Source organism: Amblyomma mixtum, chromosome 4 (assembly GCF_055824585.1).
Source record: "Amblyomma mixtum isolate Tamu chromosome 4, ASM5582458v1, whole genome shotgun sequence".
NCBI lineage: Eukaryota > Metazoa > Arthropoda > Arachnida > Ixodida > Ixodidae > Amblyomma > Amblyomma mixtum.
The window spans coordinates 70,863,087-70,876,044 of record NC_143015.1 but is presented as its reverse complement, the minus strand read 5'-3'; the positions used below and the strand labels follow the sequence as shown (position 1 = coordinate 70,876,044).

General features: G+C 45.3%; 1 protein-coding gene across 1 annotated transcript in view; it reads right to left on the bottom strand.

Annotated features, from left to right (window-relative positions):
- The window catches only part of LOC149346889 (uncharacterized), a 31,262-nt gene extending 20,316 nt beyond the window's left edge, over nt 1-10,946 (bottom strand). Inside the window, exons 1-4 of the mRNA XM_089585464.1 lie at nt 10,920-10,946; nt 8,696-8,837; nt 7,248-7,379; nt 5,818-5,996 (exon numbers count right to left, since the gene is read on the bottom strand). Coding sequence (XP_089441590.1) covers nt 5,818-5,996; nt 7,248-7,379; nt 8,696-8,837; nt 10,920-10,946 — 480 coding nt within the window. The remainder of the gene's footprint in view (nt 1-5,817; nt 5,997-7,247; nt 7,380-8,695; nt 8,838-10,919) is intronic.
- Nucleotides 10,947-12,958: the final 2,012 nt, after the last annotated feature.

The following is a 12,958-nucleotide window of genomic DNA, read 5'->3' as shown; positions in this document are numbered from 1 at the left end:
TATCCCTTTCAGGCCTGGAGAAGTGGTAAATCTTGAGTTGTAGCACAGTCAAACGGCTCTATAGTGGAATGAATGAGTGGGAAAAATTGCTTCGTTATGTCAGTTCATTATAAGTGAAAGCATCCCCGTACGGTCTGGAATAACATAAAATTAGCATCTTAACAGAAACCAAGCTTTACTGAAGGCGGGTTAAGCATACGGGCAGTGGATAATGTCGGTCAGTTGTTAGTGACAGTGCACCTCGCAGAATATGCAAGAACCACTGCCCAATTTCAGAGTGTCAAATATCTCTACGACTTTTGGGGACGCGCTTTACTCGTCCCCTGTGGTTCGCTTCCCCGAAGTGCACCCTCAACTCGTTCCCGCCGGTTCGCTTCCCCGCAATAAACCCTCCTTAGTCGTGTTACTTTAACCAACAAGGGAGGGCGCTGGCGTCGCAGCGACACGAGCGCCACGGATGGCGTGTTTGCTGCGCGCGCGGGGGGGGAGAGATGGACCTCTTCTGCTCGGGACCTAGAAAGCGCGCTGACGTTCGACGCGAGGCTTCGCTCTTCGTCGGCGGGCGGCATCGTGCTGGGAACATGCTGCCGCCAGCTCGTACCGTCCGGCCGCGTCGGTAGCGTACGCGACCACGTGGTGGGGTCCAGGCGGCTTTGAACTGGGCCAGCCGCGTTTAAACGGGGAGAACGTATTTATCTTCCCAATTAAAACCCCACAGAATTCAGGGGTTAGTATTAATTCTGACTATTCAGCCGTCTCAAGTTGGCTGTTCTTGTGGTCATGTCACTGTGCGCCTGTATGGTCTGTGCTCAAGGACCTCGCCAGCGGAGTTATTGCCCTTGATGCCAGGCTTACCCAACAATTTTGGAGAATAGCATTTTTGATTAGGAACCAGTTTATGCAAGCAATTTTTTGGGATATTGTAAGGCTATGAGAATTAATACATCTGCAGATATCCCGTCGGCGGGCTTTCATTTTTTTGCTACTGACGTTCTTGCTATCGTCAAAAGCGTTCCTCACTGGTTTTCTATGGCAGTCTTAACAGCCCGATCCGAGCGATGCAAACACTGTTAAAGATTTTGCTCCACAGAGGAAGGATGGACCGTTGCCACCAATATTTTTATAACAGTACCCTTACAATCTTGCGGTATTCAGAATTTTTGTCTGAGCATGCTGAACATGAGTTTCATGCGAGTTTGATATCTTCGTGCAACGGGTTGAACCAGGGAGATGAACTTTCATCATTTCATTTCATTTCATTTCATTTCATTTATTGGTTTTGTTTGGCCAAACAACTGCCAAACAGACTGCAAACAAGGGAGAGCAAGCTAAAGGCGCCTAGTAGCGCCTGACAGAGGCCTGCCCTCCCCATGTAAAAAAAAAAACAAAGTGGCAATTGGCAATGGCACAAAGTTTCCATAAGTAACAGAAACTAGAAAAGCAGCGGATATATTGACAACGAAACAGAGATCAGGCATGCATAGAGCTAAGCACAACAAAACTAAGATCAGAACATAACAAAGACAAAAACTGATTAGGTAAAAACACACCACAACTAGCTATAACAAAAATATTCATGAACAGTTTTCCTAAATCTGACCTCGGACATATTTTGTAGTGACAATTCTGTTAAATATGGATAGGTGTTTAATGTATGAGGAATTATGTGAGTTAGTTTTTGGAACTCATAGTTTGTACGGGATTTTGATGCATGGTATTGAGGGTGCCTAAGACTGTATGCTGTTTGGGCAATTAAATATGTGCTCTCGAAAGTCTGCCAGTTTCCTTTCATAAGGTTTCTGATATAAACAGCAAGCTTCTTGTGGTAAGCCGCCGTGATGGTTAGCAGTCTATGGTTGAGGAAGGAAGGACCCGTGCTCTCACTGTAATGTAAATTATCAATCGCTCGTACAGCTCTTTTTTGTAAAGTAAGTACTTTCACAAGATTGGTTGAGGTAGTCGTTCCCCAGATCAACAAACAATATTGTACATGCGAAAAGACTAAAGAGAAATAAATTTGTAGTTTGAATTTTCGAGGCAGTATTGTGCGAAATTTATTTAGGATACCAACAGAGCGAGCCATTTTAGTGCAAACGTAGTTTACATGATCTGTCCAGAGTAAATGTTCTTCAAAAATGACTCCAAGGAACATTGCAGAGCTGACACGAGTTATAGGAGCTTGTTCGAAGTGAATTTGGAAGTTGTTCGGAACTTCCTTATTTTTTCCATCTGCGGGCATTAAGGGGTGGAGGGACACATTTGGCTGACCATTGTGCGAACTGCAGAGCGTGCGAGCCGCGGCTGAAGGAGATAAAGATTCTTGGCAGGAGCGGTGATAAGACGGCACGTGAATTATTAGAAGCATTTCACATCAGGAAGAGGGGGCATGACAGTGTGAGTGATACATCAGTTAATCTTTTGCAGGCAGAATACAGATACCTTGAGCACGCATTGTGATATGACGATCTGTTTCTTTACTGCGCATGTCTCGTTTTATGTATATATTTTCGCTCTCTTACCTGCGAATAAATCAGATGAAGTTAGCGCCTGTCCTGTGTGTATCTCCTCTTGTGTTCCTTATTTTTGGCTCTAAACAGTATGTACTTTGTTTTCCTGACATTAAGTTCTAACCTATTTGATTTTAACCAAACAGACAATTGGGATAACCAACTATTGGAGGCTGCTTGCAAAATATTACTATCTTGCCCTGAAAAAAATACGTTAGTATCGTCTGCATAGATTATAATGTTGTCTGCTGGACGAAGGTTGACGATATCATTAATATATAATAAGTACAACGTTGGCCCTAGAACGGAGCCCTGTGGCACACCAGACACAATCTGACCGATCCCAGATGAAATACCGTTAATGATAGTTGTTTGAGATCGGTTGTCAAGGTAGCTAGCAAATAAGGTTAAAGGAACGCCGCGTATTCCATAACACTGCATTTTTTCAAGCAATATCTTATGGTTAACCGAGTCAAACGCTTTCCTCATATCAAGGAATATGCCAACTGTTAGCAGTTTATTTTCTATGTTTTCAATTAGCTTTTCTTTGATTTCCACTAAGGCGGCCTCAGTTGTTTTGTTTTTTTTTGAAATCCGTACTGTTGCTTGGAGATGACATGGTTTTTGTCGAGATATTGAGAAAGACGTGTGTTGATTGCAAGTTCTGCAATCTTAGAAAAAACTGAAAGAATGGAGATCGGCCGATAATTATTTAAATCATTAATGTCACCCCCTTTGTGAATGGCAGTGACACGAGCTATTTTCAACTGATGTGGAAATGTGCCTGTTGTGAACATTAGGTTAACTATATGTGCTAATGGTATCGCAATGACATCTGCTACTTTCTTGATCGGGACTGGAGCTATGCCATCGACACCTGGAGCGCTATTACTGCGTAAGGAGTGAATAATGGTAATTATTTCTGAGTCAGTGCATGGTAACAAAAACATGGAATTACTTTGTTTACTGGTTATATAGACTGAGGCATCTTGATGTGGACCATCAGTTGATTTTGGCGGAAAAACAGATAAGAAATGCCCATTAAATTCATTTGCTAGGTCAGCGCCATCATAGTTCGCGCCATGAATGTGGAGTGAGACGGGTGCGTTGGTTCTATTTTTACCTAGAAGATCGTTAAGTGTATTCCATGTTCCCTTCGAGCCACCAGACATGGAGAACTTTCTCGCGTAATAATCACTTCTTGCTTTTTTAATGTCAGCGCCTAACTTATTGCGGAACGTTTTGAATTGACGGAGAATGTCAATGTCTTTTGTTCTCACAAAACGAGAAAAAAGTATGTTCTTTTCCTGTATGCGGTCATATAGTTGTTTTGAAATCCACGGCTTTCTTGATTTTCTATGTGTTTTGCGCGTTGCTTGCGGAAATGCATTATTGTAGTGTTCTTGAATAGTAGATATAAAATTTGTGTACGATTGGCATGCATCCTCCTGTCTTAAAATATTACTCCAATCTGTGCTAGCACAAAGACGTCGAAACTCTGATAAGCTGTTTTAATCAATTCTTCTAAATGTGGAAGATTCCGGTTTACTCCTGTGTTGTTTTGGTTGACTCGGAACTATACAGAATATAGGCATATGGTCACTAATGCTTAATGTCAAAACGCCAGCCGGGACATCACTAGTGCAAATATTCGTAAAGCACACATCAATAAGCGTTTCAGAGTTGTCAGTAACTCTTGTTGGTGAGGAAATTAAGTTCACAAATCCATAGCTGTTGTACAAATCTAGCAAATTTCTCGTAACGGACGTTTGACCCAGAATATCAACATTTATATCACCAAGAAAAACCACTTCATAATTATTAAGAGAGACATATTCCAAAGTTTTTTCAACAAAGTTACAAAACGCAGATACCGAACCTGAAGGCGGTCTGTATATACCTATGACAACAATTTTTCCGCAGCACAAAGACAAAGCTTCTACATCTTCATTCATTTCACAGCATTCAGTTAAACAGTGATAGCCGATTTCATTCCTCAAATAAATTTATAAGCCCCCTCCTCTTTTCTGTTGTCGCGCCAAAGATACGCATTTACAATTATCAATGTTAGGAGCATCATTATCATTGCTAAACCAGGTTTCAGAAAATACTAATACATCCCACTTTAACCTCAAATTTGACAGCAACACAACCATTTCATCTATTTTGTTTTGCATCATTTATTCCACCCTGAAAGGCCCCTGGTGGGGTAATACATAAGGGGGGAAGGCAGTAGTATATTCAACATGACTCACATTGGTGGGGAGAAAAAGAAACTTTGGTCTAATTTATATCGATGCATATAATGTATTTGGTCGCGTAATGGGCGCTCACACACAATCAACTGACTCCTTACATTGGCAGCAAAAACAGTAAATTTCTTTCTCTCAGTATGCAAATTCCTTCCGGCGAGCAGTCTGCTGGTGACGATAAGGGAAAGCGCTACCTATCGAATGTCAAGACTCTTATGCCTGTATACCTTGCTCTACAGGACGAAGTGTAAGTGAGAATGTTCCAGGCTGAATGCAAGGACCAACAACAACCATGATCCTTGATATCAAGGATTCTAGGAACTTGATGCGACTGCAGATTGCGGGCAATCCTGCCAGTTGTTCTTGAGTGAACACTTATCGTGCTCTCTTTGGAGAGCATAAGGAGTTTTTTCCTAGCGTACCCGGTAATAAGGAAAAAATCTTCGGTAACTTAACAGTCGGAATCTTACTTTGGGCCGCTATTGAAAAACATTATCCCGAACCTTAAAATGACTAAATCTAACAAGCAAAGCTTTGTTCTTGCTTTCACAATACGGGCCAACGGCCCAACCAATTTTGTTTCCATAGACTGCTTGATACTGATCGATTAATGCCGCTTTGATGACTGATGCCGCTTTGATGTCATTCTATGTCAGTCGTATACGTAATAAAGTGCCTCATTAAGTGACGTGCCTCATTCAGCGCAAGCTAATAAGATTAGCACAAATGGCTGTTAATCACAGGGATCCTCTGGCGCATTTTTGTCGCTCTTATGGTGACCTGATTTCTGTAAGATATGCAGGTGCAGGATCGCTGAGACAGGGGAGTTTCATCTAGACCTTAGGAGAAATAAGCTCTTGTGCACCTATACACTTACCTTGGGGTAAGCCTAAGGTGGTGACGAACCTGCTCAGAGGGGACAAAGACCGAGGTAAACAGGGAAGATGGGGCAGATGTGAAATATTGCCCCTTATTTCTACGCGATCTCCTCGTGGCTCTTTTACCTGACTCGGCCAGTGTAAGCTCTAATAATCTCTCATCGAGTGGTCAAGTCTTACCGATCCCTTCCTGATGGTGTAGCAGGTGCGGTTGTTGGCCGACCACCCCCCGGGGCATTGGCCCCCGCCCCACGCGAAGGTGTCTGTCATGCCGGCCATCTGCACAAGCACGTCGGACAGGGGCACCGAGTCGGCGACCACCCGCAGCAGCACGTATAGCGTCAGCGCGTAGCCCGTGCCTGCGTCGATACCGCGGGGGCCGGAGACGAATCAAGACGAGGCCGAGACGTCACTGCTGAGGCCACAGCGGGAAATGTCAGGACCTTGACCGTCAGTAACGCACTAATAAAAAACGGAGGGCCTGTAAAGTAAAAAAAATACCAAAGCGGTCTGTGCCGCAATTTAGCGGCTGATTTCGCTAGTGAAATGACTACACCGTCGTCCACTTTTGGGTGCGGACTGCAGAGGCTATGCTGCGCTCTAATTATCTTCTAAACACTGGCAACCCGTCCTTTTTCGTAAAAGCGTCGCGAGTTTCAGTCCACTGGCGGGAACGTTTTAAATCCGTTTCTTGGCAGTAAATGCTTGCGTTGCTGCCGGACAAACGTCTGCATACGCTGAAAAGGTGACTTTTTTTTTAGGACAGTAGCTGCATGGAGTTGCCCTCGGTGTCCGTTTAACTCCACTACAGTACAAACATCAAAGAGCGCTCGGTTAGTGACGTTTATACATTTAGGGCCTAGCAATGTGAAATGTTTCTGAAGGGCATGTAGCTTTACCTACGCCACAACATGCATAACACTAAGGTCGATGCAGCTTTTAATGGGCATACTTTAAGTGTTTATAATTGCTGACAAGCTTTTGTACATTCTACAGTATTGCTGAATAGTTGTTATATAACAGGTATGTAGCGTTAGTTTCATTATTACCAATATAAATAAGGTTGTGTCCTTGAAAGGCAGTTAGCCTGGCTGTGTCAGTGATACCAATAATTAGAGTGTTTCTGGGTGCCGAAATACAGGCAGCACAATAAAATGACAAGCCTAAAGTTGTTTATGGGGTGGGACATCGATGGCTCGTTTGTTAGCAGTTTACCAGCTTACACTGTTAAGAAAACAGAGCCGCAGCTCGTGTGAGAATACAAAGTAACAGCGTTGAAATGGAACGACTACATCGGTCTTCTTCTCCTAGCGCCCTCTTGCGTCGCACTACAGTTCCACATGCAGTGCAGAACGCGCCTGACTATCGCGAGGCAGTGTGAAGTACACCGGTGTCATTCTACCCAAGCAGCACAGATAATCGGCTCAGTATTACAAATGGATGATCTCAATCTGGTCACTTGTAGTATCGGCCGTTGCCAGCATGTTCCCAATATCGCGCCAATTACCCGTGCTGCTTGGGATACTTAAGTATTCCGGTAGGCTTCCCGGTAAAGGTGACGAAGAAAAAATAATGGATAAACACTTGGGAAATCATGGTGTGAAACACACCGAAAAAAAGCGGGACCGTGGTGAAGATGCCGCAGTTCCCGTCCCCGGCGAACTGGGCCAGGTTGCTCTCCAGTTGCATCAGGGGCATCGCCACGGTGGCCAGCAGAGTCAGGTACGCCACCAGGAAGGGCACTGCGCATGCGCCATGGTCACGCCACGGTGCAAGGAGTCAGCTTACACGTGTTCGCCCGATGATGGAGGAACACTATAATTTCCCCTTCGTAATCAGCCTAACTGCGCCTATTGTAGGACAATGGCTTCCTTCATATCGACCCAATGAACAATGTCCTGTTCAAACTGCGGCGACCTTATCACCGCAAGCTTCCCTTTCTAACCCGAAAACACGACTTCTTGCCGGCCCCTGCCACTCTTCTCTCCTCTTGGAGCCTAGACCATTGCCCGTAACGACTATCGATTATCTTGCCTTGGCATTACATGTGCTGCCGATACGCATGTATTTTCCTTGATTTCCACCAGCATTAATGTAATTAACCCTTGTTTATTCTTTGAACTACTCTGCTTTTTTTCTGTCTCTTAAGGTCACACCAGTTATCACACCTTTCCTTACCTATCTTTTTATTTTTTTCCTTTCCTCACGCGTCTTGCAGTTACGATTAAGTCGACATTTCACCTGGCAACCCTTATATAAACCGAAGTTGCGGCACCGGCGACTGGCGAACCCCGCTGGTCGTCCTGAGTAGCAAATTGAAAATTGAAAATTGGTTTTCGAGGAAAAGAAATGTTCGAGGAAAAGAAATGACGCAGTAACTGTCTGACATATCTCGGTCGGCACCTGAACCGCGCCGCAAGGAAAGGAGAAAGGAGGGAGTGAAAGAAGAAAGGGAGAAAAAGGTGCCGAAGTAGAGGGCTCCAGAATAATTTAGTCCACCTGGGGATCTTTAACGTGTACTGACATCGCGCAGCACACGGGCGCCTTTAGCGTCTCGCCTCCACCGAAACGGGGCCGTCGCAGCCGGGTCCTAACAAGCCATACCAGAAATATGCCGGTTCACCGGCCAGATATAAGCGCCATGCCTGGGCCATTGATCAGTATTTGGGACGCTGCTCTGCCCAGCGCAGACCGACGAAATCAGCAACGGCTGATCGAACGGGCGCGGACGGTAGCAACAGCTAGCGGAGTCCTGGACTATAAGGACAGCACTAGAACAGGGTGGCGACTGACTGCGATTAGTTAACAGAAAGTTTGCCCTCTTCCTCCTATTTAGCGCGTGCTAAGAAACTGCACTCCGTTGGAGTACCTAGTCTCGTGCTCTTAGCAAAGTCATTGTAAACTTTTTTTTCTGTTCATACGAACGCTTTTCGGTGAACCTGGAGAACCTGAAACGACGTAACGCTAACGCTGCATTTCTTAGCATGCGCCTTGCTCGCGTAGGATGTGAAGGCTACGGTTTCACTTTAGTGGCTTGTGTGGTCACGTGGGTGCGTACCTCCGCCGTAGAAGATGAACATCATGGGAAACATGGCGGCGTTGCTGCCACCCGCGGTCATCATGAAGAGCGTGGCAAGCTTGTGGGCGCGGCTCTGGTACGTCGTGCCGGGGCTCTGGGCTGCCGCAGGTTCCTGCGAGCTCTGTTGCGGTGGAGTAAGTATTTTCTTGAGAGTGCTGCAAAGAAAGGAACTTACAAATTTGGTTTACGCCCAAACAGCACATTTAATCAGCCCAGTGTTGCAAATGGATGGTTTCAGACAAGGGCCTTTGTTGGACCGGCATTTGCGAATACGTTTCCAATATTGGACAGATTACCAGTGCTGCTTGGGCTTGAATGTGTACGCCGTGCTGGAACAGGCGGGAAAATACTGAGTGTTGTTGCTCCCATCGCAACTGGGCGGATTTATGGCGAACTTCTGAAGGGAGCTTTTGGCGGATAGTGTTGTTTGCATAATTCATTTCTGGAACTTTTTACGGTGTAGAAACACCGGTGAATGCATTCTTCACTTAAAAATTACTCTATTGAGAGGGACAACGATAGGAGAGACCATCGTCTAATCAGTTAAGCAGTACTTGATTCGCTAGAAGACCATAGTTTTATGCTGTGATTCTGTAAGGGGAACATTTAGCTACATTTATTTATTTATTTCAAGATACCCCTAAAGGCTCTCTTCACGAGGGTATTACAAAGGGGGTGGTAAAAAGTTCAACCTGAATACATAGAAGGAACATTAAAATGAGTAACAGGGCAAACAAAAGAAGCAAGAAAAGAGCAATAACTGGTAGTAAGCAAGAATCGAAATGTGGCGGAACAACAAGACGCAAAATAAACAAAATGACAAAAAAACAAGAAAAGAAAACACAAAGATAAAAACAGCGGAATAAACAGAACGAAAAGCAAAACTCGAACACACTGCGGTGAGCAGAACAGAACTAGAAAAAAACTACACATCGCTTTGATTTTTTAAAAGTTCATGAAATAATGTCGTATTCGTTCCAGTTGCGATTGTGTAAGGCAGCCGGTTCAAATCAATAATGGTTTTGGGTATGAATGATTTAGCAAAACTTGAAGTGTGACATGTGATGGGTTTGATTTTGAAAGGATGGTCACGGCCTGGAAACACTGCTGAGGGTAAGTGAAAGAAATCGTCGTGAAGCAACGGATGATGGTAAATTTTGGATGGTAAGTTATTAATAGTGATAACTCTGAACATTTCGAATAGCGAATTTTATATGAGAACAACGTGGTTGACGCTATAGGGAATGTGATTGGCGGGCGCAGTTTAATAGAACACTAGCTCTGAACACCGCGCGTGTAATATCACCTGGAGGTAAAACTGCGTATCATTTGCTTTTCGTTCTCAAGGATAGTCAAGCCACTACCCGGCTGATCGAATTGGGGGCAGGGTAGCCGTAAGGCTGGAAGGCAGAATTAGGGAAAAATCAGTCATGCGTCTATAGCTTCAAAGATTCTACTCTGGCTGACATTATTTTTGGAGTGTTTATTATTTCATTACACCAGCTAGAACTTTATAACTTCTAGAAAAATAGGTCCTGGTTAGCAAAACAGCGCTCATGGTTACCACATTGGCACTTTTATAAAATGCGCTCCAGGTGGCAAAAATTAGGGCCCTTCTGCCTGACGGTGACATACAGTCGAATGCGCACGCTTCTAGGAGAAGAAAAAGAGTGCATGCATTGTGGACCTTACAGCTTAGTGAAAGCTTTTGGTTTGCTTTGGTTTATGGGGTTTAACGTCCCAAAGCGACTAAGGCTATGAGAGACGCCGTAGTGAAGGGCTCCGGAAATTTCGACCACCTGGGGTTCTTTAACGTGCACTGACATCGCACAGTACACGGGCCTCTAGAATTTCTCCTCCAAAGAAATTCCAGCCGCCGCGGCCGGGATCGAACCCGCGTCTTTTGGGTCAGCAGCCGAGCACCATAGCCGCTGAGCCACCGCGGCGGCTTGAAAGCTTTTCCTTCCAGTCTAGCATTGCCCGTATGCCTTAGGCCAGCCTGGACACTGTGTAATAGGCGAGGGTGGTATCTTCCTGCTACGAGAGAGTGATGACTTCCCGAATTACTTTACGCCGGGAAAAAAGATGAATGGCTGAAACAGGGGAAAAAAAAGGTTGGGACATTAATGACCCTACGGTTAACCCTGCAGAAGGACCCTCCTATCGCAATCACTGTGGAACGGAAAGGAGGGAACCAACTCACCGGGCTTTCATCGCTGCTCTCGGCCATACGCGAGGCGCTGGGTGTCAGCGATTCCGTGACAGCAAGGGTGGGAGAGCAGGGCAGTCACAGCAGGCTCGCTCGAAAGCAGTCTTCTTCTGACGCCAGGAGCGACCCCATGTCTCCACGCGCTGAACATCTTCCTCTTCTTTCGGGCGCTTCGTTAATGCAACGCAATTGTTGTTAACCTTTGAAAAGATGGCACATACCCACACTGAGGGATCGGCCAATCACCGGGAGTAGAGGTCGCTATGTTGGAAGCTCGCATGACCACAGTCATCGTGCTGGTTGTGGTGGCGGAAACATTTATTGCAAATATTGCTAGAAAAATCGAAACCGACAGAGTCGCCCAAAATTTCTCTTTTCTTTGGTTACGAATGGATATGAATATTTTTTTTTAATTTTTATTATTGGAGTGACGACTATCTATATTACGACGACTATATTATTGGAGTGACGGCGGGCTCTTCCTTCGGTTGGTGGGTTTGTCAGCTTTATCGGCTACCGCAGTCCACCGCAAACGACGACATCATCACTCTGCTGGTCAGTGAAGCAAATCTTAACCGGATTGTGCTGGGCCGCTTTTATCTAGACACGTGCTTTAAGAAATTCTTCCAATATTACTAGCCAGATGAGCCAGCGCTCAGTTTGGCGGTGGTAGCAAAAGAGACGAAGAAGACGGTGTGTGGTAGCCTGACGCGTACTGCCTGCTTCACGGAGATGAGTGAACCAGGTATGAGACATTGATACCTTCCTCCACTGCTTCCAAAGCAGCCGCCACCTCTAAAGCACAGTAGATTAGCGAAGTAAGAAAATTAAAGGCTGTTCCTTAACCACAGTTATGGCTGTGGAAATCAACCCGCTGGCTGCGTGCAGCTCTCAGCCGTAGATATTAGCGAACTCTAAAAACCTGTGAGTAATACGCTTAGTAATCGCAAGCTTCATGGGATTTACTCTTGTCTATATGCTTGGCGGTAGCAGGACCCGCCGCGGCGGCTCAATGGCAAGGGCGCCCGTATATTGAGCCGAAGGACAGAGGTTCCAACACAGCCTTGGCTGTCGCTTTTCTGGGGAGGCTAAACGCAACAAGGCGCCCGTGTGTTGTGCGATGTCAGCGCACAGTAAGAGGTACAATGTATTGCTGTGCAAGACTGCTAACAATATGCACGGGAGGGCAGTGCTCTGGTTCTGATTCCGGAGATAATGAGAGCCTTGAGCGCGCTTGGCCGAAGCAAGGAATACGTGCGGCTTCTTGAATGTTGAGCGCCAAGGCGGAGTTTTATAAGCTGTAGCTTCTCTGGAATGCATCAATAGCAGCAAAAGTTTGTGGACTGCGTGCTTTGGAAAAAAAAAAAAATCTTGTAGGGATGCCTCGCGACACAGCGCCAATAAATGTTGCCAGACGTGCCAGCATGCACGTTCTCACATACTTTTATACATTGCTGGCGATCATCCCAGAGGAACAGCAGTGTATACATTACGAGTGCCAGAACACTGCAGAATTTTCCCATCCATTAGCGGTATCCTGCCGCTCGGTAGTTCAGCCTGGGCTTGCTGATATGAACATCCTGGCTTGCCCGTCACTTACAATAAAGCACCCTTGAAAAGTTTTTGCTTTTCTTGGCGTGTGTTTTTGGCGTTTCCTACAACTGAAGTGCTCGTGGATGATCGTTTAGATGGTTTCCCTGACTGTTTATTCAGTGTTATATGAAAAGTATCAACTTATAATATATATTATGTTACAGCTGTGTTCAGCGAGATCTATCAGGCTTCTCTACGTAAGTATCATGATGTATCAATTCGTTCGCTTATACTTAGATTGATATATACTTTTCAGCACCCTACATTTCACAGCGTACCAGGGCAGTGTGGTGTGATGTATACCATCGCGTTATCACCGCCATATAAATACTAGCATCTAGTCTAATAGTAGCCAGAAGTACCCCTTGCGTCGTTTGGGAACACGCACAAGTAGCGTTCTGAAACATCGCCTGACCGCAACAAGATCCGCGCCGTCTTTG